General features: G+C 36.5%; 1 protein-coding gene and 1 long non-coding RNA gene across 2 annotated transcripts; one reads left to right on the top strand and one right to left on the bottom strand.

Annotated features, from left to right (window-relative positions):
- The first annotated feature begins 6,318 nt into the window (after positions 1 to 6,318).
- LOC131302802 (cytosolic sulfotransferase 7-like) lies at positions 6,319 to 8,410 on the top strand. Its single transcript, XM_058329596.1, has 2 exons — positions 6,319 to 6,460; positions 7,638 to 8,410. The coding sequence occupies exons 1-2, from the start codon at positions 6,319 to 6,321 to the stop codon at positions 8,408 to 8,410; spliced, it is 915 nt and encodes a 304-aa protein (XP_058185579.1).
- Positions 8,411 to 21,339: 12,929 nt separating this feature from the next.
- LOC131304529 (uncharacterized) lies at positions 21,340 to 23,078 on the bottom strand. Its single transcript, XR_009192422.1, has 2 exons — positions 21,948 to 23,078; positions 21,340 to 21,838 (listed from the first exon to the last, which is right to left on the bottom strand). It is a non-coding gene; the product is annotated as an uncharacterized LOC131304529 (long non-coding RNA).
- Between the last annotated feature and the right edge of the window lie 797 nt (positions 23,079 to 23,875).

Raw genomic sequence — 23,875 nt, 5'->3', positions numbered from 1 at the left:
CGTCGAGTAGGAGGATGATTGCACTGGTATCCTTTTTGTGTAGGAGAAAATTCCAGAAACACACACCGAATAGCACATGGATCCAATTTGCTTCGTTGATTCTTGTGAATATGAACATAGGCCACGCAACCAAATATGCGCGGAGACAAATTTAAGTGGGTTGTTAGGGGCACATGAGGTGCCAAGACTTCCATAGGAGTGTGAAAATCAAGAACTCAAGAGGGCAGTCTGTTCATCAAATAGATAGCATATTGGACAGCATCAGCCCAATAACGCTTAGGTACCGAAGCACTAAGGAGAAGGGCTCTTGCAACCTCAAGAATATGGCGATTCTTACGCTCTGCAACACCATTCTGTGCAGGAGTGTCAGTACACGAAGTTTCATGTATCATACCATGGTCTTGAAGGAATTGAGAGAGTGCAGAATTAATATACTCTCCACCATTGTCAGAGCAAAGAACCTTGATAGCAAGAGAAAATTGGGTTTTGATCATTTGATGAAAAACCCGAAAAATAGGGCCAACATCACTCTTATGTTTCATCACATACAGCCAATTCATACGAGTACAGTCATCCACAAAGGTAACAAACCATCTAATTCCTGTTGGAGTAGTCACAGAGGAAGGACCCCACACATCAGAATGAATTAATCCAAATGGAATAGTGCTTTTATTAAAACTCAAAGGATAAGGAACACGATGACTCTTAGCTAGAATACAAATATTGCATTTGAACTCAGAGTCTTTAACATCCTGAAATAAGGACGGAAGCAAACGACGCAAATAACCAAAAGAAGCATGCCCAAGACGATGATGCCATAGCCAGACTTTCTTGCACTTATCATCCATTGTCCCTCGCACCTAAAAAACTCGATTGGCTGCAACATCATCCACATAATATAATCCCCCTCTCTTAGTACCATGCCCAATGATCTCCCGTGTCTGGATATCCTGAAGCAAGCAAAACATAGGAAACATTAATACAATACAATCCAATTGTTCGGTGACTTGGCTCACAGATAATAAATTGTTGGACAAAGTGGGAATGAGTAAGGTATGGTGCAAGGATAATGATGGAGTGAGAGCAACAGAACCAGCCCCTGTCACATGAACAATATCACCATTGGCAATAATAACACGGTCTTTGCAAGGGATGGAAGCCTATTGAAATAAGGATTTATCGTAAGTCATGTGATCAGTGGCGCCTGAATCAATTATCCAACCTGTGTCGCGATCATTGGATGAAATTAGAGCCTTGCCCAGATTACTAGCATCTGAATTGTAATCTTCGAGAGAGGGCTGATAAATAGAAGATATGCTTTGGTTGGAGGAATTGCAATGAGACACAGTAGACTTGTGGCTCGAGCCAACAGAGGGCATTATGCCAGTAGCTACAACAGCAGCAACTCCAGGTCGGCGAGTAGAACGTTCACGCTTGAGCTGCCGACGGCGTTCCAAATACCAATTAGGGTAACCATTTTTCTTGAAACAAGTATCGGCCATATGTCTAGTACCATTACAAAAGGTGCACTGCAAAGCGTCCTTATTTTCCACATCAGAAAATCGAGAAAGGCGAGGGATTGATGGACTCGGTGCTTTGGAGACCATGGCCACGGAAGGGAGACCACTGGCACTACTAGAGCTGAGCATAATATTTTGGCATTGCGCCTCCCAACGTACATAGGCAAAGGAATCCTCCAAACCAGGAAGCGGCTTGAGCCGCAGATAGTCATTCCGGACTTTATCGAATACATCGTCCAAGCCAGCCAAAAAATCGTAGATACGATCTTTCACAATTTCATCTTGACGTGCCTTAATATCAATAGGGCAAGCCATGGAAATAGGGCGGCGCTTATCAAGCTCCTGCCATATAGTTTGGAGTTCAACAAAGTATACCGGAATCGAGCGACCACCTTGTTTGATACGAGTGGCCTTACAATGCAACTCATAGAGTTGAGACTCATCAGCGCCATCATAATACATCTGGGTGACACCATTCCAAACAACGGCAGCAGTAGGAAGACCAAGAAACAAGCCAAGGAGGTCGGGCTCCATCGTTTTCACCAACCAACCCTTGACGATGGCATCCTCCTTCTGCCACTTCGGGAAACTGAGATCGGATTTAGCGGGCTGAGGAGTATCGCCTGTCAAGTAACCAATTTTTTCTTGACCGGTAGCATGCAACTCTATCATCTGAGACCAAATAGTGTAGTTCAAGCCATTCAATTTAATCCCAAACGGAATGGCAGTAGAGGAGTCACTCTGGACAGTCACTACTTGGGCGTTGCCGCTAGCGGACACCACAGATTTACTCTCATCAGTCATGAATAACACGAGAAGCAAGGAAGAAAGTTGAGTTTTTGATCGGATGTCACTGGGCAATAAGCACAGAGACGGAAGTAGGGTTTAGGAATTTTAGGGTTAGCTCTGATACCAAGATAAGAGCAATAAATTGAATAGGCTAAATTTTCTGTATATTTCTAAACCTTCTGAAGAGGTATTATATAGGTTACAGGATGTACTGCACTACACTAGTACACGTTGTACACAAAGCTAAATAAGGAATGGTCTTACTATTGTTAGCCCACTGGGTTGACGATAAACACACTAGAAGACAAGGAAAACACATATTCCTGTGTACTTTATACACCATTTGATACACATTCACACACTTACTATTGTCAGCCCATTGGGCTGATTTTAGAATTTTCCAATAAGAAATACATGTAGTACAAATAGCTAAGTAAGAAAAAGAATAATATCTACATGATTCAAGCCAACACCCCAGCCATTAGAGGATATTGTCTCCAAGTTTTGTAAAGGGGTTGTGTTTTATGAGCCTTATTTTGAACATGTGTTTGGGTACCATAAAGAGAGCTTGGAAAGGCCTGAGAAATTCTTCTTTATAACATATGAGGAACTGAAGAGTGATCCCAACATTCATATGAAGAGATTGGCCAAGTTCTTGGGGTGTCCTTTTATGGGTGAGGATACGGAAGAGCAGGTGGAGGAGGTGGTAAGGAGTTGTAGCATCGAGACTCTGAAGAAACATGAGGTGAACAATTCCAGCGATGTGCCAAGTTGGTCTATAGTGTCATATAAATCCTTGTTCAGAAAAGGACAGGTTGGGGATCACATGAATTACTTGACCGAGGATATGATCGAGCGGATAGATGCAATTATGAGTGAGAAATTTCATGGGGTCAACTTTGGGGAGAAAATTGATATGATTCCTTCATTAGCCTATGTTGTTTTGCAGCCACAAGTACTCCTATTTCTTTGCCGTTTGAGGCCAGCCTGCTCGTTTGGTGGCTGACCTAGTTGTGTGCTTTTCTAAACTTCACACCTGCCTAGGGTTTCAACCAGGGGGAGGGGCGGCGCCTCCCCCCTCCTTTCTTTCCTCTTTATTTTGGTTCTTTGTCCAGGTTATTTCCGGCACTGAGGGAGATGGATCTGGCGTTAGATTTTGGTTTTTTTGGAGCTGGTTTGGGGTTAGGTTTTCTTTTAGTAATGTGGGTCTTTCTCCCCTTTGCGGGACTTTCTCACCCATTGCGGGTGTCGTTTGGTTTTGTGGTTGTAGAGCTTGAGGTGAGTTTGTTTTGTTGGTTTAGTGTGTGGCCAAGAGTGCTTGAAGGAGTTATTTGTATGTGGGATCTCGCGCCCCTGATGTAATGTCCGGAGATTGGAGGTATAATAAAACTATTATCGTTTCGGAAAAAAAAAAAAATTTGTGTGCTTTTTCGAGGGCTTCCTCGAGGACAAGGACGAGCAAGTGTAGGAGGTGGTGAGGAGTTGTAGTATCGAGTCTCTGAAGAAACATGAGGTGAACCATTCTAGCAATGTGCCAAGTTGGTCCTTGTTCAAAAAAGAACAGGTTGGGGATCACATGAATTATCTAACCAAGGATGTGATCGAGCGCATAGATGCCATTACCAGGGTGAATTTTCCTGGTGTAAATCTTTGGGAAGAAAATTATCGAATGCAACTCTCATAAGTACAAAATTTTAATAGGGGTTTGTGACATTTGACGTTCTGTCCTCGATTGATAAAATTGTTATTCTTATCTCGTAATGTATCGTGGGTTGCACATGTGTTGCTTGAAAGCTGACCTAAAGAGTCCTTGTTTATTTTTGAAAGATCGAAAGAGTCCTTGTTTTGCATTTCTCTTCCAATAGTCCAGATCCAGTTCGGGATTTCGGATTTTGTGTAAAATGCGGACCATAATCTCAGCCGTTAGATCGTGTTTTGAACGGTTTGAATTCCCGGAGGAATTATAACCGGTCATAAACCATCTGTGAATTCGGACTATTCAAACACAATTCAACGGTTGAGAAAATAAGTTTGCATTTTACACAAAATCCGGAATTTCGGACCGGATCCGCTGTGTCTCATCCAATTGTATTGTTTTTTTTAATCTTTATCTTTAACAAATGGAAATTTCCTTAAAAGTGTGGGTCAGAGTCCGAATTTTAAAAACTTCAAATATGAGTTTGCAAATGTAGTGTATCGTGTTTGTAATTTGTAATTCATACATGATTTAAATGACCAAAAGCTTTATTTGGCTAAAAAAATAAAATAGTTGCTTTGTATTTTTTTTAGCAAACCTTGGGTTTTTTTTTTTGGTTGCCAACATTGAGAGAACGATTGATAAATAACCCATTTAGTCGTAATATAATTTTTACACTAAAAGACAAATTTTGAAATGTCATTATAAAAAATTGGATTTGCCTAGAAAATAATGTTGAAGTAGTTCTCAAACTCTGCTGGGAAAATGATGGCCAATGATATATTTTGATAATTTATACCTCTCAAAGATGTTTTCAGCATTAACAAATGTTCTTATAATGTCATTGGCGGATATTAATTATCAAAACGCGTTCTGAGTCGTCATTTTCCCCTTAGAAAATTACCCGTGGGTCTAGAAAATCAAGACTTAATTCCCATTAAGGATGAACTCAATTTTTATTTACCTCTAAGGACAACCTCATATGAAGATTACCCTCTTACCCTCAACTAAATACAATTTCATACTTTATTATCTTTTCAAAGTTTTCATCACTCCCTCCCACCCCCACCCCACCCCACACCACAACACAACCACAACCACTTTCGATCAGTCACCACTTCGGCCAGTGATTTTTCTTGCGAAATTTCACTACTTCAAAAAATTAGTGAAATTTACTACTTCTCAAATTTCACTAATTTCAGCGATCCCTCCGGCCGGTGACTTTTTCCGGTGAATTTCACTACTTCAAAAAATTGGTGAAATTCACTACTTCTCAAATTTCACAAATTTGATTGGTTTTCAAATTTCACAAATTTTTGCTGAATTTAAATTTCACTAATTTAGATTTTACCTAGTGAATTTCACTTAGATTTCAAACTCCTGAATTTCACAAGTTTTTTCGAACTCGTGAATTTTTCACTAATTCAAAATTTCACCAGCCCAGTAGCTATTTATGAACATAAACACCATGAATCTCGTGAAATTCATGAGCTTTTGAAATCGTAAATTTCACTAATTTAATTTTGAGGTCGTGAATCTCACTAAAATTTGGAGTTCGTGAATTTCACTAGCTTTCATATATTAATTTCAACTACAAACTGAACCATTTTTATGAATATTAATTTCAACTACACACTGAAGCATTTTTTAATATGAGTCTGCCGTGGATCAAGATCGTGGTTTGAATATTAATTTCAACTACAAACTGAAGTATTTATTTATTTATTTTTGGACCGAAATTATGAGTCTCATCCAGTTTACAAAGATCGGGGTCAATTTAACATCGAGAAACTCACAGCAATAACGGCTCCAAATCGTCAAAAATAAATTGGAGAACGTATTGAAGCACAATCGAATTCAGATTAGATCCATCAATATTGAGTACTACTCCCTCCGTCCCATAATATTTGTCCAGTCCGCAAAACGAGGACTATAAAATAATGTATTTCTTTCAAAAAAAAATTCAAATTTTTTTCATAAGTTAAAAGAACTCGTCAAGATCTAGTAAATTGTTGAATTTTTTTCAACTTTTCTTATAAAAATTGTATTATTTTTACGTCTCCGTTTTGCGGACCGGACAAATATTATGGGACAGAGGGAGTAATTTCGAAGAAAGGAACGAGAGAGCTGTTTTTACTGGAGGAGTGCGGCGTAAGATCCGCCGTCTGCCGACACCAGAAAACTCCGACGTGGAGGCCAGAGTCCGACCGAATTGAGCTTCTAATTCGAAAGACTAGATCTTGATCCGACAACGACGATGACCCACTCGCCGGCGCGAGGGGAGTCCTCGACGCGAATTTTGGAAGCGTTGTCATGCTGGAGTTGCTTGATGATGGCGCCGATGCGAGACGAGTGGCAGAGTACGTAGAAGGGGTAATCTTGGAAGTAATTCTCCATCAGTCCTTATGCGTGCATTTTGAAAATGGGCTGAAATTCTCTGTGCATTGGGCTACAAGTCTGGAGCGGCCTGTAAATTACCCGACCAGAGCAACACAAACTGTATATTTTATTATTATTTTCCTCGGCGAAAGTTAGTATTGTTTGAATAATTAAATTAGCACCTTGGAGGAGTTGAACTTCGAACCTCCTTAAATTACTTGCAGTGCACCTTCTGATGTTGTTGGGCCAAAGGCCTTGTGAACGATCTGCATGTTTGCCGGAGTTTTAACTCTGGTACGTGATCATGAACATAACTGTTGCGATCGAGATATCAGGCATGATGTCATACCAAACGGTTATGGCATGTGTCTATCACGAGCTTAATTGGAGGTTGGCATATAGCGAATCAACAACATCACAACTGTGGCTTACAACCCGACGGGGTTGGCATCTAAACCATACAAATCTTATGAAATGCTTTGCCCGAGATAAAACGAAAACACACCAATAAAGAAAATGATCAGAAAAGGAAATGAAACAAAAAAACAATTCAGATAAGCTGTCTTCAGATGAATCACAAACAATAACAATTGCCTAATGATGTATACCTAGAATGTAGATCAGATAGTTGAGTACTGATACCAATTTGCTATATTGTAATCATACACGGGAAATACATGTAGAGTACTGATACCAATTTGCTATATTGTAATCATACACTGGAAATACATGTAGAGATAGTTGAGTACTGATACCAATTTGCTATATTGTAATCATACACGGGAAATACATGTAGAGATAGTTGAGTATTGATACCATTTTCCTATAGGGAATGACTTCGGTGTCCCCGGTCATTTTGGGGACACAGTAACTTTTGGCATATATTGTAATCATACATGTGAAATATGATCCCATGATATTATATGACGACTTACTAGAGGCAATTAGATTTAAATAAACGCAACTACTACTAAAATACAATGATCTCCAGCCAACAGAGTACTCCTCGATATCCCTCTATAAGTTCCTCCTCCTCCTCCTCTCTCTCAAACATTCGTGGTTTTGAAAAATGGAGATTCAAAACCCCGATTCCGATTCATGCTTTCCAAAAGTAAAATATTGGAGAGAAAATGTTCTCTACCAATTTCAAGGTTTTTGGTTCCACCCTATGCATCTCCAAGCAACCAAACAAGTCCTTGACCACTTCAAACCACTTCCTAATGATGTAATCCTAGCATCTTTTCCTAAAACAGGCACCACTTGGCTCAAAGCCCTCCTCTACTCCGTTATCAATCGCCCCAGCTCCATAAATCAGTTAGTTATCAACCACTCCCATGAGCTTGTCCCAACCCTCGAAATGCAAGTCTATGGACGACCGGTTGATAATTCCCCTCCTGGCCATTTTCCTTCCAACACCTCGTCATCCACTAGCATTTTGAGCACTCATATACCATACCAGATCCTTGGTGAAACTTTGAATTCATCGGACTGTCGGGTTGTCTATGTTGCTAGAAATCCCAAGGATACCCTCATTTCGCTGTGGCATTTTGAAAATGCAATGTATCTGGGGCAAAAAAGGGAGCCCCAGCCATTAGATAATATTGTCTCCAATTTATGCGAAGGGACTGTGGTTTTTGGGCCTTTCTTTGAGCATGTGTTGGGGTACCAGAAAGAGAGCTTGGAAAGGCCCGAGAAATTCTTCTTTATAACGTATGAGGAATTGAAGAGTAATCCCATTACTCATGTGAAGAGATTGGCCGAGTTCTTGGGTTGTCCTTTTGTGGGTGAGGACATGGAAAAGCAAGTGGAGGAGGTGGTGAGGAGTTGTAGTATTGAGACTTTGAAAAATCATGAGGTGAATAAGTCTAGTGATGTGCCGAGTTGGTCTATGGTGCCATATGATGCCTTCTTCAGAAAAGGGCTGGTTGGGGATCACATGAATTACTTAACCAAGGATATGATCGAGCGGATAGATGCAATTACGAGGGAGAAATTTCACGGGGTCAATCTTTGGGGAGAAAATTAGATGTAGTAATGATATCATGATTCCTTGCTCTAGCCAATGCTGTTTCGCAGCTAGCTGCCACAACTCCTATTTCTTCGCTGTTTGAGGCCAGCCTGCTCGTTTGGTGGCTGACCTAATTGTGTGCTTTTTCGTGGACTTCCTTGACCATTCTGGTTTTTTTTTTATTTATTGATCAGTCTTAAACGAGTTGAGTATTTGCTTGATAAAGCTTGGTTTGTAATATTAAAAGATATTGAAGCTTAATTTGCTTATGTTACAAAACCGATTGTGAACAAGTTTTTAAAGTGTAAACTCGAGTTGTTTGGTTTGTTTAATGCGCGCTTAAGCTAGCCATATATACACCCCATGTCATGGCTGCACTCTGAAACTCAACCCCCTGCATGTGCCTATTGTGGGGGAAAGTTTTCTATGTAAGAACATGTTTGCTAGTAAGTTTCATTAATTTTGTAGGGATTGGTAACAAGGCAAGATTATGATTAGAATTGATAATTAATGAAGTGTAATTTTTAATAAGGAAAGGAATCATTCTTTTGTGTTTGTTTTTCACAGGATTAGGCCATATATAGGATTATTATTAACCTGTTTGTTTTGCCCTGGAGGGAGATTGGAATAAAACTACTCCCTCCGTCCCTTTTTAAATGTCTTGCTTCGTAACTCCAACTTATTAAGAAAACATCACCATCACACATTTCATATCAACTTTTACCTCTACTTTCTTTATTTACCCTCTATGGAAACATCATTATTACACTTTTACTTACTAACTTTTCAAAATGAAATCTATTTTTAGGGGCAAAATGAAAAATGTACCAATTTTTACATACTAACTTTACAAAATGGACATTTATTAATAGACAGGCCAAAATGAAATACTAAACTTTAAAAAGGGGACGGAGGGAGTAATTGTTTTCACTTTTACCCTTGTTTTGAAAACGCCACTTCCCACTGTTTTTCACTGAGCAAAATTAAAAACCCAATTTTCGACCAACGCTCAAATATTTGTTTAGTTCTCTATTGGTGCCAAAAATGGATATCGTTACATTTGGGAAACAGTGAAAATTGTAGAAAGTGCTAAAAAGTAAATAGTGTAAATTCTGTCCGGATGAGCCGGAAAATGGGAGTTTTCTGCCACCCCCATGGGCCCTCTTTGCACTTTTTTTTGGGTAATCCAAACTATGCATATTGTAGGGCCTGTAAAATAATGTATCTATGCAAAAAATCAGCTTGCCCGGACATCGATAGGTATGTCAATAATTGAGTTTTTAGACGAAAAAATAAACGGCCGTGGATAGTTTAACTTCAAAAACAGTTGACAGATCTAGGCTGTCCATTTTTTTGTCTAGAAATCAACTTTTGACATATCTATTAATGTCCGGACAAGCTGATTTTTTACGTAAATACATTATTTAACAGGCCCTACAAAATGCACGATTTATATTATTCAAAAAATGCGCCAAAGAAGCCCACGGGGTGTTGACGGAAAACTCCCTTTGTCCGGCTCATCCGGACAGAAACATGGTTAAAGCATGGTTAACACAAACACATGTTACAAGGCCATTAATTGGATGTATATAAAAATGAAAAAAAGCAATGAATGAATTCCTCTCCCGGCCACCTAAAACTCTCTGCCACCTTATTTGCATGACCGAGGAATCATTCGGCCCACGGTGTCTTCATGCCATCTCTCTCCCTCCTACTAAGCACGAAATTCTCCAACCCCAACAACCTCAAAATGGATTCACACTATAAAGTAAACAAAAACCCAATTGTATTCTCACTCAAAATATTCAAAGATATTCCTATTTTCTATATATATATATATATATATATATATATATATATATATATATATATATCACTGTCTTTGTTCTTCTTGACTGTGTTGTCACCAAAAATTTACAAAAAGCTTTTTCGCTGCAAACAGAATTACTCTGATTCTGACCCTTAATGTAGATTCAAAATCCTCATGTGCACTACAACAAAAATGGTCTATCGCGACGAAAACTAGCGACATAATCCAAAATTCGTTGCCAAATGGTACTTTTTGGCTAGGAAATCGGATTTCGTCGTTAAATGGGGCAATGAAATTTTGTTTCTGAAATTTGTGTGCTTATACCTTTAGTGACACCTTTGTTTTTGAAATTTTTCTTAGAAAAGAAAATAATTGCGGAATCATAAACTCTTAGCGACTTGGTAATGATGTCAACAACCCCAAGTCCTAAAATAAATTTCCCAACATCTATTCATGAAGTATGGCCTCAAAGCATGCCATAATTCAACCCACATAATGGATGCTGTAATGATAGTTACGTTAAAACTTTTGTTTGCTCCTTCACATAATAGGAACAACTAATCAAAAGTAGATTTCTTACTATCAAAATTTCAAACAAAATTTGAATCTAAGCAGCTAATAAATTCAAGATTGCCAGACTTTCATAACGTGAGCATATAACCTTTAGTTTAAACGATCAAAATCGAGAAAAAACTTTTAAGTGCAAACAATAAATATCATTACAGCAAGCAAAGTACCGTCAATAAACATGTCAAAAAATATAAACTTAATCCCACTGATCTTTGGATATATACACTAGTTAATAATGTTTTTTCCTTAATTCCAAAGAAACCAATGGTATTAGCAAACATAAATAACCAATGACAGAGAGCTTGTTTACATCCATAAGTTGACTTCCTAGATCTGTATCAAAGTGCTCTTTTACTTAAATTGAGAAACCTTAGGTTGATTTATATGGACTCCATCATCTAAGTTTTCATTCAAAAGCTTATTTTTACGTCCAAACGTAACTCCCAAACGTAAAGAGTTACATACCAACGCCACAATAATTTTTCAGCGAGTTTTTCTCGGATACAAGAGATAAGGGCTTCATAAAATTACGCCTCCTTTTTTAGTGTAACCCTTGGCCACAAGTTTGACTTTATATCGTTTTATATTGCCCTCTAAATCAAAAGTACTCTTGAAGACCCACTTACAACATACTTTCTTGTATCCTTATGGCAATCCAAGGAAATTTCAAACTTCATTATGTTCCATTGATTGAACTCATCATTCATGGCATCAATCCATTTAGTAAAATTATCACTTTACACGGCTTGTGAAAATGAAATCGGATCAAAAGTATTCGTGTAGATAAATCTAATAATCATGCAAATAGCCAATCTCACGTGCCTTTGAGATATCCTTAATGCTATCTGCTTTGATTGTTTTACAATTTTTTCATTGGTGTCAATCTCATTATGGAGGGATTGACAGCTTACTTGTTATTCTAAATCATTATGTTGTTTAACAACGATAAGAACAACATCATTCTAAGTTATGGGTAAAGACACTTGTACCCTAATTTTTATGTGACCACATTCCATGGTTTATCACTCCCACTAATTTCACCATTCCTAACGAATCTGAATGACCGATTTCTATAATTCTCGTACTATGATTAAATACTAAAACTCATACCCTTTGAATCTTCTAAAGCAGACAATAAGGTCACCATAGCTCATTCTAAAATTCAAATTCTGTCATGTGAATTAAAAATTCTAGCCTCTGTTGGACAACCTTAAACATTCAAGTGTCCTAAGTTCAAGTTCTTTCTTATCCATAGTTCAAAAGAATTATTTGAAATTGTCTTACGAGAAATCAGATTCACATAAATGCAGAGATCTTTAGAGAATTTTTATATCCATCACATGCTGGGTATTTTGGAGTTACAAATATACTTTTAACCATACAGACATGCGATTACCTTTCAACTATCAGATTATGCTAAGTGGAATAGACCTCTCATAATATTTATCACATATACCCTACCTCATGATTTTACATTATTTTCTATTTGCCCTTTTTATCTCAATAACATACACCTTAGCATTCATTGATTGAGATCTTTATGTAATAGAAAAGCTAACATAATAGGAAAAGTCATCTATAGATGATAAAATAGGTCTCTTAGATGAAATTTTTTACGTTTATATAAATCACTTTAAGAAGGCTGTTATTTCTTGTGACTTACTTCTTACTGAATATGATTTGCTTGTACTTAATGCAAATCACACATACAAGAGATTAATAAAATTTCTGTTATATATCAATCTCTTAATACGTTTGATTGAAATTGTAGAGATCCGTATTTTCTTTAATTTTGAAACAATAGTTAAATGTCTAATTGAGAAAGTATAGCATGATTAGTGATTAATTAGATTGGGGCTTGAAGTGAAAGAATAGAGAGTGGAGGGAGTCAAGGTGTGAATAAAAGATATATGGGTATAAATAGAGGTGTGTGAGAAGTAGGAGATCATTTATCTCCATCCCTCATCCTCTCTCTCTCCCCTCCTCTTACTCAAAACCTCACTCAATTTTGCAAAACCTTCAAGAATCAACTTCCCTCCGGCCTTCCGATCGTGTCTCTAAGCTTGAATCGAAGATTTGAAGCTCAAGAAAGCTAGGGCTTGTTCTAATCTCGGAGATCTTCATTATCGTCTTGAGGTAGGGACTTCTTTATCTCTTCTTTGTGTATACGTGTTGATTTGATGTATGGATCGTGCTTGAATCGTTCCCCTTTGTTGCTTTAAAAGTCTGTCAAAATTGTAGAAAATCGTCTCAGAATTGCGTGGTGGTATCGATACCCCTTCCTTTTCTGAAAATCTACAGCCAAGTATCGATACCCAAATAAGGGGTATCGATACCTCTTCCCTCTCTGGAAAATTTGCTCGTTTTCTGGGTTTCAGTCCAACTTCAAAAGGCCATAACTTCCTCGTCCGATGTCCGATTCATGCAAACTTTATACCAATTCAAAGGTCTTGAAGTTAGTTTTTCATTGCCACTAAAATCACCTTAAGACTCTGAGTACACAAAAAGTTATGACTATTAGAGTGGGTGTGTGTCGGCATACCAACATCCGTCGACTACTCCTAAGATTCTCCTTCTATCGTTATGACTTCCTATATTAGTGGTTGTTATTCTTGACCCGTTGGCCCTCCGTTAGTAAAGATTAAATGATCGTTTACTTGATTAAAACGTTAATAAGATGCAATTTGTGCTTGATTGATTAATTATGAACGTTTGTGGTATATATGTGATATAGTCGGCATGTCGTAACATATTTCATGTTTGATTGTGGTCTTGGGAAGCTCATAGCTTGTATATTGAGTAAGAAAATAGTTGTTTGTGTCGGGAGTTGATTTAGGAAGTCTCGTAATGCAAGGGGTGGTAATACGAAAACTTAGGCGGTCCTGTAACGCAATGGGTGGTAATACAGTGACTCAAGTTGTTAGGGATCCCTGTGACACAAGGGGTGGTAACACGGTAATCCTCATGGTGTTTTACGGTAACGCAAATGGTGAAAATACCGATGGAGGTGATTGGCAATAGTGAGTCGTGTCGAGGTTACTTGAGTTGTTTAACATCGTGTGAACTTGGTGGTACATTTGTAACAACCCGAATTTTTGACCCAATTTTTTTTCTAAATATAATATTATTAGAATTATTTTCCTTAATGCAATTCTTTTTTTACAATTATGCATGCAATATATACATACATTTTTTTTAAATTTTTCCTACACACAAATTATATGCATGCACAAATACAACTCCTTCCATCTCTTCCTCTCTTACTCAGTCTCTACTTCCTCCCTAACCATATATTCGTCTCTATCTTGTTCCATCTCAAAGCCCAAAAGGTAGAGTTTTTATTAAATTCAATTTCATCACCCTCTTCAAAATTATCCTATAAATACCCCATCACTCCGACCTTAGGGCATACCACAATATTCTCCACGCCCCACCAGTCCAAAAAAGAGAGAAAAACAGAAGAAAACGAAGCTCCAATCCATGGAGTTTTAGAGAGAGAAAGAAAGAGAGAGAAAAGTGAGTTTTGTACTAAGACTCGACCGAAATCCAATTCGATCGTTCCAACTCTTCCCACAATTCCTAGCATCACCAAACATCGTTCAATTTGGTCCCAAAGTCTCCCGATTAAAGAACCTGAAGTCTTCTTCCCCAAAATTCAAGATTCATTTTTAAATCAATTCGATCCGATTCAAGGTATTATAATCTTATCCAACCTCTTCTCCAACTATATTAAGTGGTTATATGCTTAACCCTATGTCCCGAACGAAAAAAATATAGTTCAATGCGCGTTTTCTGCCATATTCATCAATTTGGTATTATTTTTGATCCCGACACTTTATTTGTAATTATTTACGAAGAAGATGACCTTTATAATATTTATTTTACAATCTTTCGGATATTAAGATTATGAAATACTACTGACTTGATATTATTTTCTTACAATGTAATATCATCTTAGTATAAAACATATTAATTATATCAGTTTAATTTATTTGGTAGATTGAGTTAATTAATAAAAGTTTTTAAATTAATAATACTCCTATTTATTAATTTTAGATGTTTCGAAACAACTTTGCAACCTCCCAAACACCATTTTTGACACCCAGACTATTTTTCCTAGACTTTTTACACCTCAAAGACCATAACTTGATAAGATCATATTTTTTTTGTTTAATTATCTATTTATTAAATTATTTATTAGTTATCTATCAAAGTTCACAAACGAAAAATCTTTGCGACCTTTCAAACAATGTTTTAACACCCAAACAAATTTTTTATGGATTTCTTGCATCTCAAAGATGATATCTTGTTAAATTAATATTTTTTTATTTAATTTACTATTTATTGTTATTTCTATAGTGTTTCCAATTATAATTATTTTACGACCTTATAAACCATATTATTAATGCCCGAGTAATTTTATTTAGACTCCTTACATTCCAAAGATGAAACTTTGTTAATCCCAATATATTTTAATTAGTAAACTATTTATTATCTATTTACTTCACTTTCGGCCATTTTATTTAACGTCTTCATTTAAATTAATTCTACTACTCTCCGAACCCAACTTTTGACACTCAACTGGTTGCATAGGACCTCTAGGACTCTTATTCAGGTCATGTTAATTATTTTAATATTTTTTACCTAAATAATGCATTTAATTAATTTTTAATTAATCTAATTACTTAGAAATAATTAATGAGAGCCCAGAAAAATATTTTTTTTAAAATTCTTTTAAAAAGCTCTTACTTATTATCATCTTGACCCATTCATAAAAGGTTGTGTGATTGTTTTGCTTGTTTGTTTTAATTATTATTCGTTTTATTTGCATATTGCACCGATACTTATTTCGAAATGCTAGATTGGACTCTAGAGACATGGGGTGGTATGCGAATAGAATTCACCTAGACGATGCTAGGTAATGGATGAATTGGAAAGTTTTATTTTTAGATTGCCTGCAGGCGTGATTTTGAGATGTGATGAGATTTGTGATGAGATTGAAACTGACGAGAGTCCACTGATGAATTGATAGACTGGCGGGAGTCCAGTAATGATTGTGAAGTAGTATATAAGATAGGTGAACCCTAGCTGTGATTCAGGCATGATAAGCTTTCCCCTTGTTGTAGTTATTAGGGTGCACACTCGGTATATAACTTAGGTGTATCTGCGACAGCAAAGGGAAGTGACCTCATGGGGCCGAGCATGGCTAGCGGTTGGGGGAGGAAAGATCTCGCAGAGAGATCTTAGATTTCACATCAGAATAATGAATAGTAATAAATTGGTGTTTGTAAATCCTTATTCTGCTTTTCGCATTATTATTATCTTGTTGCTTGTTAACTGTAAAGTAAGGGGGTAGTTGGGTTAGATTATTCTACTGGGTGATTTATCACTCACGGATACGTCTGTATCCTGGCAAATTGGTTGCTTCGGCGATAATTTGCCAGTGGACGCAGTATTCAATGGAGAGGATTCAAAGATGTTGCAGTTCAACATGAAAAGAATATCAGGAATGAAGATCGAGTATGCTTCGAATTTGCATCAAGCCTAGAGTCAGCTCTGAAGTTAATGTATTTTGAATCAGTAAATTTATCTTGTGACTGTAATAGCTAAACTTTATTTTGGAAAATTATATATATTTAGCAAATTTTCTTAAGATTTTATTTTATATTGCTTCCTGAAAAATGGGGCGTTACATACATTTAGCTATAGGCATGCGTTAAGATGATCATATTGAACGTTGGAATGCCCCTAAATCAATTGTTATCTATTGATTGAGCCGTACTTCTTGTCTTCATTTCACCTGCATATTTCACCATGTTTACATATACAATCGGTAAAGATTTTCCTATTGGGCTAGTGTAGCTCAACCTAATCTTTCTTTTCAGATTCAAAAGCTGGACAGTAGATTGCATATGTTGAGTGCTTGAAGTGAATGACTTTTGGAAGCCAACCTCATATAGTTACTTAATCATTTTTTGTGATGGATTTTCTTTTGGTAAAGATGAGTTTGTAACTATTCATTTTATAAATTCCTTTTGACTAAACTGTTTGTAACTTAAGGGTTAGTTTGTACAAATACTTAATTTCTATTTGGGGCCGGAGTACCTAAGTTGTATAACTTTAATTTTGGAGACTTTTTTTTTGTAATTTGAACAGATGAGAACTTCTTTGGGGTAATATATCTATGGTAAGCGAAACATTTTATTGAAACGTATTATTTAATTATGTTAAAAATCGAAGGCGTGACAGAAATATAGTTTCAATCACCAATGTCACAAAATGAAGTAATTTTCATTCATGAGACTACTAGCCAAACTAACATTATGATGCAGCATAAGGAGAGTTCTTAATAAAAGTCATCAAACTTTAGTTCATTCAAACATAATAAAATACCATAAGATGATAATTGGTATTTTTCAATCGCCATAAAATTTGGTTTCGAAACTTGAAAAACATAACAATAAAATTTAGTTCGAACAAAAGAAACGAAATTTGTAAACATTATAGAAACCACAAAATGATGACCAACTCTTAAATAGCAAACGATAAGTCATAAAGCCCTTTTAATAAAAATTGTAACCCGATTTCTTTTTTAGAACTCAATGGGCTTATGTTTTTAATAACTTCAAATCTCTCCGCATCTTGGTTATAAATATAAGTAGTAGCTCATAATTAAAACACTTCATAGTTGAGGGGACTTCAATTAGCTAGGTTTGATTCGAACATACAAAATTAATAACCACTTTCCCTTTTCGAATCATTTCTTTTGTTAATGACAAACTTTTTTGATAATGTCTCAATTCGATGATTTTACGAATCATTATGATTGAGTCACTTTGGTGACTACCAAATCGACCATAATGTAGATTATTTGTCAAAACAATAATTTTTCACATAACTGTTAGGTGAATAAATAACAATAGTTATTCGCAAGTAGAGATCATTATCATAATTAAAGTCCCGTATGCATAATGGTCTCACACAAACTCTCGCATCAGTTAATCCCGTTAGACACGAATTGTAGACCACCAAATCACATACTAGTAATTTACAGCCACGGCATTTGGGCTTAAAAAATAGGTTCAAGTTATTCTCGTAGCCAAACAAGGGAAAATAATGGGTTTCCAACTTCCATCAACTCATCCTCATTATGCCACCATATAAACTATATTCATGCATATGGACACATTAGGCAAGCATTTATTTATTTATTTATTTTTAAGAACCACAATGACTAAATTAAAATTTAGTCTTACAGCTGCCACCACTCCTATTTGTTTGCCATTTGCGGCTAGCTTTGCTCGTTTGGCAGCTGACTTTATTGTGTGCTTTTTTAAGGGCATCCTCGACCATTGTGGTTTTGTTTATTGATCGCAAGCTAAACGAGCTGAGTATTAGCTTGATAAAGCTCTGTTTGAATTTAATGTTAAAAAACATTCAAGCTTAATTTGTTTAAGTTACAAAACCGATTGTGAACAAGTTTTTAAAGAGCAAACACGACCCCAAACTCGAGTTGTTTGGTTTGTATAATGCTTAAGCTATACACCCACCACATGTCAAGGCTGCACTCCGAATTAAACTCAAACTCGAGTTGTTTGATTTGATAGCAAGTTTATTTTATTGGGTGGTGGGAATTCAATAACATGGAATAATGGAGAGATTACATACAACACTACTTTTATTGAATCATAAATACAAGCATAAAACAAATACAATATGCTCAGGTCATCTCCAATTATGGAGTTAAAAAAATGTGTTGTTATATGACACAAAAGTGTAAAAAGTGGGGCCTTATTATGTGAGTTAAGTTGTAATTAATTAGTCAACATATTTATGTTATAATTAATAGTATAACTAGCATTGGGTTAAATTAAATAACTCAATTAAAAGTAGGTACTATGATTGTACTTTAAAATTTTTTTTTCTCTTTTGGTTCTTTTGGTTTTGGTCCCAGCGAAAAAGGAGACAGAAAGAGAGACAGAGAGAGAAAGAATAGAAAGAGAAGTGCATGTCCTTTACTTTACACGTGCTGCATATTTAAGGAATGGGGCCCAATTAATTGTAATTTTTGCACCCTTCACAGTTATGTTCTGACTTAGAGTAATTTTTTGGACTTTTTGCACACTTTAACAACAAGCTAATTACATTATTGGAGACAAACAAAACATTAACATCAACTAGCTGACCTAATTTTTGAACTAATATGCCCATTAGTTCTCTTACTAGAGATGGCCTCACATACCCAACTCTCTCTTCTCTCTGCTTCTCACATCACTCTCTCTCTCTCTCTCTAATATAATTCCCATGCACACTGATACAATACCGATGCACATTACTTCACAACCAACTTATATCCACTTGACAAACTACTTAATGACTACACAACCACACAAAGTAAACGCACTGCAAGGACAATTCGAAGACCTATCTGGCTTGCCTTATCCTCACCTCCCTCTTTACTCTAGCCTCTACTTTGTCACTCAACAATAGAACACATAGTTCCACCTCACATGTGCAAGATTAACTTTCAACATATTTTATAGGGATTGGTAATGAGGCAGGATACGTGTTGGAGTTGATGTTGAAGTGTAATTTTTAATGAGGAAATGAATAATTCTTTTATGTTTGTTTTGCATAGGATTAGTCCATAGAATTGTTATTAACCTATTTGTTTTGCCTTATAGAGGGAGATTGGATTAAAACTTAATGTTTTCACTTTAGTTTTTCCTTGTTTTGAAAACACCATTTCCCATTGTTTTTCACTGAGCAAAATAAATTAAAACCCAATTTTCGACCAAAGGTCAATTTGTTTAGTTCTCTATTGATGCCAAAAAAGGATATTGTTACATTTGGGAAACACATAATTCTTTTAGGGTCCGTTTAACTAGGGTGAAAGTGATTAAAAATGCACGAAATTAAGAGAGAAATATGACACTATAAAAATTGTAGAAAGTGCTAAAAAGTAAATTTTCTTTAACAACACATTAAAGCATGGTTAACATGTCTTTCACTTTAATTTCTTGCTAAAAACACATGGAAACTTTATTTTCTTGTGAGAAATTGCCACCTATGATGACACCTGCCGTTTTGCCTGTAACTGTTTTCTATTATTACTATGATTGATATTGTAAATTAAGGGTGAGTTGGCATTTTAATTCTTACGAGATTCTTACAAAATTTTCATTTTAATTAAACACATAGAAGAAAATAAATTTTCTTTTCACTTTCTCTTCTTTTATTTCATTTTCTCTTACTTTCACTTTCTAGCATAAAATTCTTTCTAAACAAATGGACCCTCAAGGAATTGTGTTTCAATCCATGGGCAACTATATTTTTTTGTAACCCCTCGATGCATGGTCGTAAAATATTTGGAAAAAAAGAGCATCAGACCTAAACAATAAAGGGAAAATTTGCTTATATATATATATACTAGGGTTTGCCCATGCCTGAAGGCACGATGCAACGTATTTTGAACACAACTAAAATGAATTACGAAACTATTAACCACCCCCGCCAACGAAGTTAATTTATACGGAAAGCTTTTTAAAAAAATTAGGTTCAAACAGAGTTCTTTTAGTGCATGCTCGTGCCGGCTGAAGGCGTGGATCGAACAATCAACACACATGCAAATTAATACTGTAACCGTGAACAAAATATCAACCTATTCATTTAACACCAAGGGGTCGTTCAAAATTTCAAAATAGCACACAGAGAGGATATGGAATGTTTGGTCATTTTTTTTATTACTACTATTAAACTGTGAAAAAAAAAAATCAAATCTTGACCCCAAAGGTAAACAATCCCTTGAAAAATTGGACAATGGTGGGAGTTTTGCAATCGAAATAGCCATTTAAACTGCGAAAAAAAAAAGGAGTCAACGTGGTTTCGAATCGGCTGCGATTGGGAGTGTGTATTAATTCAAGAGAGAGAGAGAGAGAGAGAGAGAGAGAGAGTCATTGATTAGATTCGTGACCAAAATGATCAAGAGGGGTGTTTGTTCTTGAGGGATGTTCAGTCTCGAAGAAAATCAGGGGGGGGGCATTGGCTTTGGGAGCGGAGAGAGAGAGAGAGAGAGAGAGAGAGAGAGAGAGAGAGAGAGAGAGAGAGAGTGAGAGAGAGAGAGAGAGAGAGAGAGAGAGAGAGAGAGAGAGAGAGAGAGAGAGCCATAGGATTTATGGAGCAAATCAATGGTTAGGATTTATAGAGAGATAAGATTCAAAAACCGTTCTCCCTTATTATATACTAGCGAATGCCCGTCCCTGAAGGTACGGTTCTGGCATTTGATATGGCTTTGGATTCAGCAACAATGTGTGATAAAATACAAGAGTTCACAACCCAAAAGTTACATTACGCTGCACAGTTGTGTAGTAGAGTAAAAACACATGCCAATTAACTGCCAAAACAAACATGAGATTTTGTAGCACACAACAACAGGGATCGGGTGGGGAAGAACAAAGCAAAAAGAGATAAATTAAACCATTTCATTTCATGGGGTAAATCTTCCTAATGAATCACTTGATGTCAACAGCGCATGTCCGTGTCTAAAGGCATGGTTAAAAATTGGGTATTAAAAAAAAAAGGGCTTCAGGAGTCCTTAGCAACGTGTGATAAACTATAGGAGTTCACAATCTAAAAGTTACTGTCTTTTGCATTCTGCCATCTAATATTTAGTGAAGTAAAAATACATGCAACTTTCAAAACAAACACCGCAAAATTCTACAACAAACAACAGAGGTCTACTCCAAGAGGAACAAAGCAAACATATAAAATTAAACACTTCAATTAATGGAGTAAACCTTCCTAATGAAATGCTATGTATCAAAATATTAATCCAACCTCGTAACTGAAGAACAAAATTAATATTGAGGCACCTCAAGAACACGATTTTGTACTCCCTTCTTTCTTCATTATATTCATCTTCACCAGAAGCATTTTCCATGAGGTGCATCAGCGTGCAAAGATCATTGAAGGAAGTTCATATTGAAGCAGGGCCAACCTAAGTTTAGACTGAGCAAGCTCAGTTCCTTTTTGCTGGGCTTCGACTTGCTTGGATCCGGATGAACTCACTGGTTGAGATTCCACTGCAAGGACTTCAGAATTAGCGTCATTGAATCTAGATAGAGCATCAATAGCAACATAATCTATGACAATTACTATATATTTCCCACAACTTACCCGTTGGGAGACCCTCACTGCACAATTCTTTTATCCATCCATGCCTCAAAGCTACCCATACTTCCAAATAACATTGCAGTAGTATGTCTCTATGATTTAAAATTGACACCAGCAGGTAAGAAATTTTTTAACCTAAACTTCAACTTCTACGGTCAACTCATAATGGTCAAGCTTATTTGTGAAAGCTTAACTCAAGTAAAGACAAATTAAACAAAGGTAATGAATTCTTTGGCTCTAACGATAAAGGTATGATTCTACTCATAATTTTCACTATAAGACTTCTCTTTTGTAAACCTTGAAATCCAAAGAATCGCAAGTAGACCATCCAAGAATTCATCTAGAGATCACTATTAACCTGCAACTTGCAATTTTGGAAAACAAAAGATTTTCAAAGTCAATAAACCAAAATCGGAATGACAATTAGACCTTCACTGAATGAGCCACCTACTACCTAGAAAAAAGAAGGGAAACACAATTCCTGAATTGACGTTGGAACCTCGGCGCCCCTACTACCTAGAAAAGAAAGCAAGGGAAAAAAATCATTCAGCCAAGCCGTATGAAAAAAATAGAAGGGAAACACAATTCCTGAATCGAAGTTGGAACCTCGGCGCCCCTACTACCTAGAAAATAAAGTAGGGGAAAATAAGCATTCAGCCAAGCGATATGAAAAAAAGAAGAAGCAAAACTCTACATTGTGTTCTCAACACCTAGAAAACATTGCCTTCGGAAAATCAACTGAAAAAATGCAGGGGATGGAGCTGATTTAGTTATCGATCATGTGTTGTGATTTGTATATTCCCAATCAATGTGGGTTCAACAATGACGCGCATTGCCAAAGAATTTTCACTTTCTTGTGACGGCAGTCACTTTTACTTTCTAACCCAACAACCAAGATTGGGGACAAAAGCTTCTTTAAACAAATGATTCAATTGTGAAATCGAAGTTTGAACCCAACTAAAGAAAGATGTGGTTCCCCTACCAAATTGTGTGATTACATTCACAAAGTTTTACGTTGAAATAGTGGCTCCTTATATGATTGTAATCTCTAGCCTCAATTCTATTTGTATGAGGCATTTTTACAAACACCTTGAATGCAAACCACTGTGCTCGAAGACCACCATTAGTATAGGATTAGAATACCCTTACTATGTTTTAGTAATGCACGGTCAATGCATACCCTTACGTATAATCAATAAGGGTCAGCACGTAAGCGCATAGCATAGGAGTAAAAAAACTTTTTAGTAATGCACGATCAATTCAACCTGTTTCTGTTTAGTCTGCTTCTAATTCAACCTGGTTCTGTCGGTCAATGCATACCCTTACGTATAATCAAATACGGTCGGCACATAAACGCATAGCATAGGAGTAAAAAAATTTACCCCAACTGTTTCTGTTTACTAAATAAAAAGGCTTAAAAGGCAAAGCACTTACTTAAAAGACTGTAGGGAGAGCGGTGACAGCGCGAGGGGAGAAGGTGGTGGCGAAGCTGCGTGACGGGGAGGCCGTTTTCGCAGTTAGAGAGAGAGTGAGGGAGAGAGGCCGTATTGGGGGTAGAGAGAGAGAGAGAGAGAGTTGTTTGGGAAAGAGAGGGTTTGGAAATAACGGGGAATGCATGTTTAAAAAATGGTCAAAAAAAAAAAAAGTATTTACGGGCCTACCATTGTAGAATGAAGAGTGTAGATCTATGCAGGAGACAATTCTGGACCGTTAGTTGTCTTTTGAATTCAAACCCAATCCATTATATATATATGAGTTTTACTACTAGCGGCTATGAGCACAATATAAAGAAAAATTCCAATAAAAGCTTCTGCTCTTCTTGTACTCGATGTTTAAGGTTGCTTTAATTTCATTAATTATTACAAGTGTTGGGAAATTATTGGTTCGTGAGTTCAATTTACTGCACAGAAATGAACTTGAAGGTTGATGTA

This window comes from Rhododendron vialii, chromosome 10a, assembly GCF_030253575.1.
Source record: "Rhododendron vialii isolate Sample 1 chromosome 10a, ASM3025357v1".
NCBI classification, from domain to species: Eukaryota; Viridiplantae; Streptophyta; class Magnoliopsida; order Ericales; family Ericaceae; genus Rhododendron; species Rhododendron vialii.
This window is presented reverse-complemented; position numbering and strand designations above follow the sequence as displayed.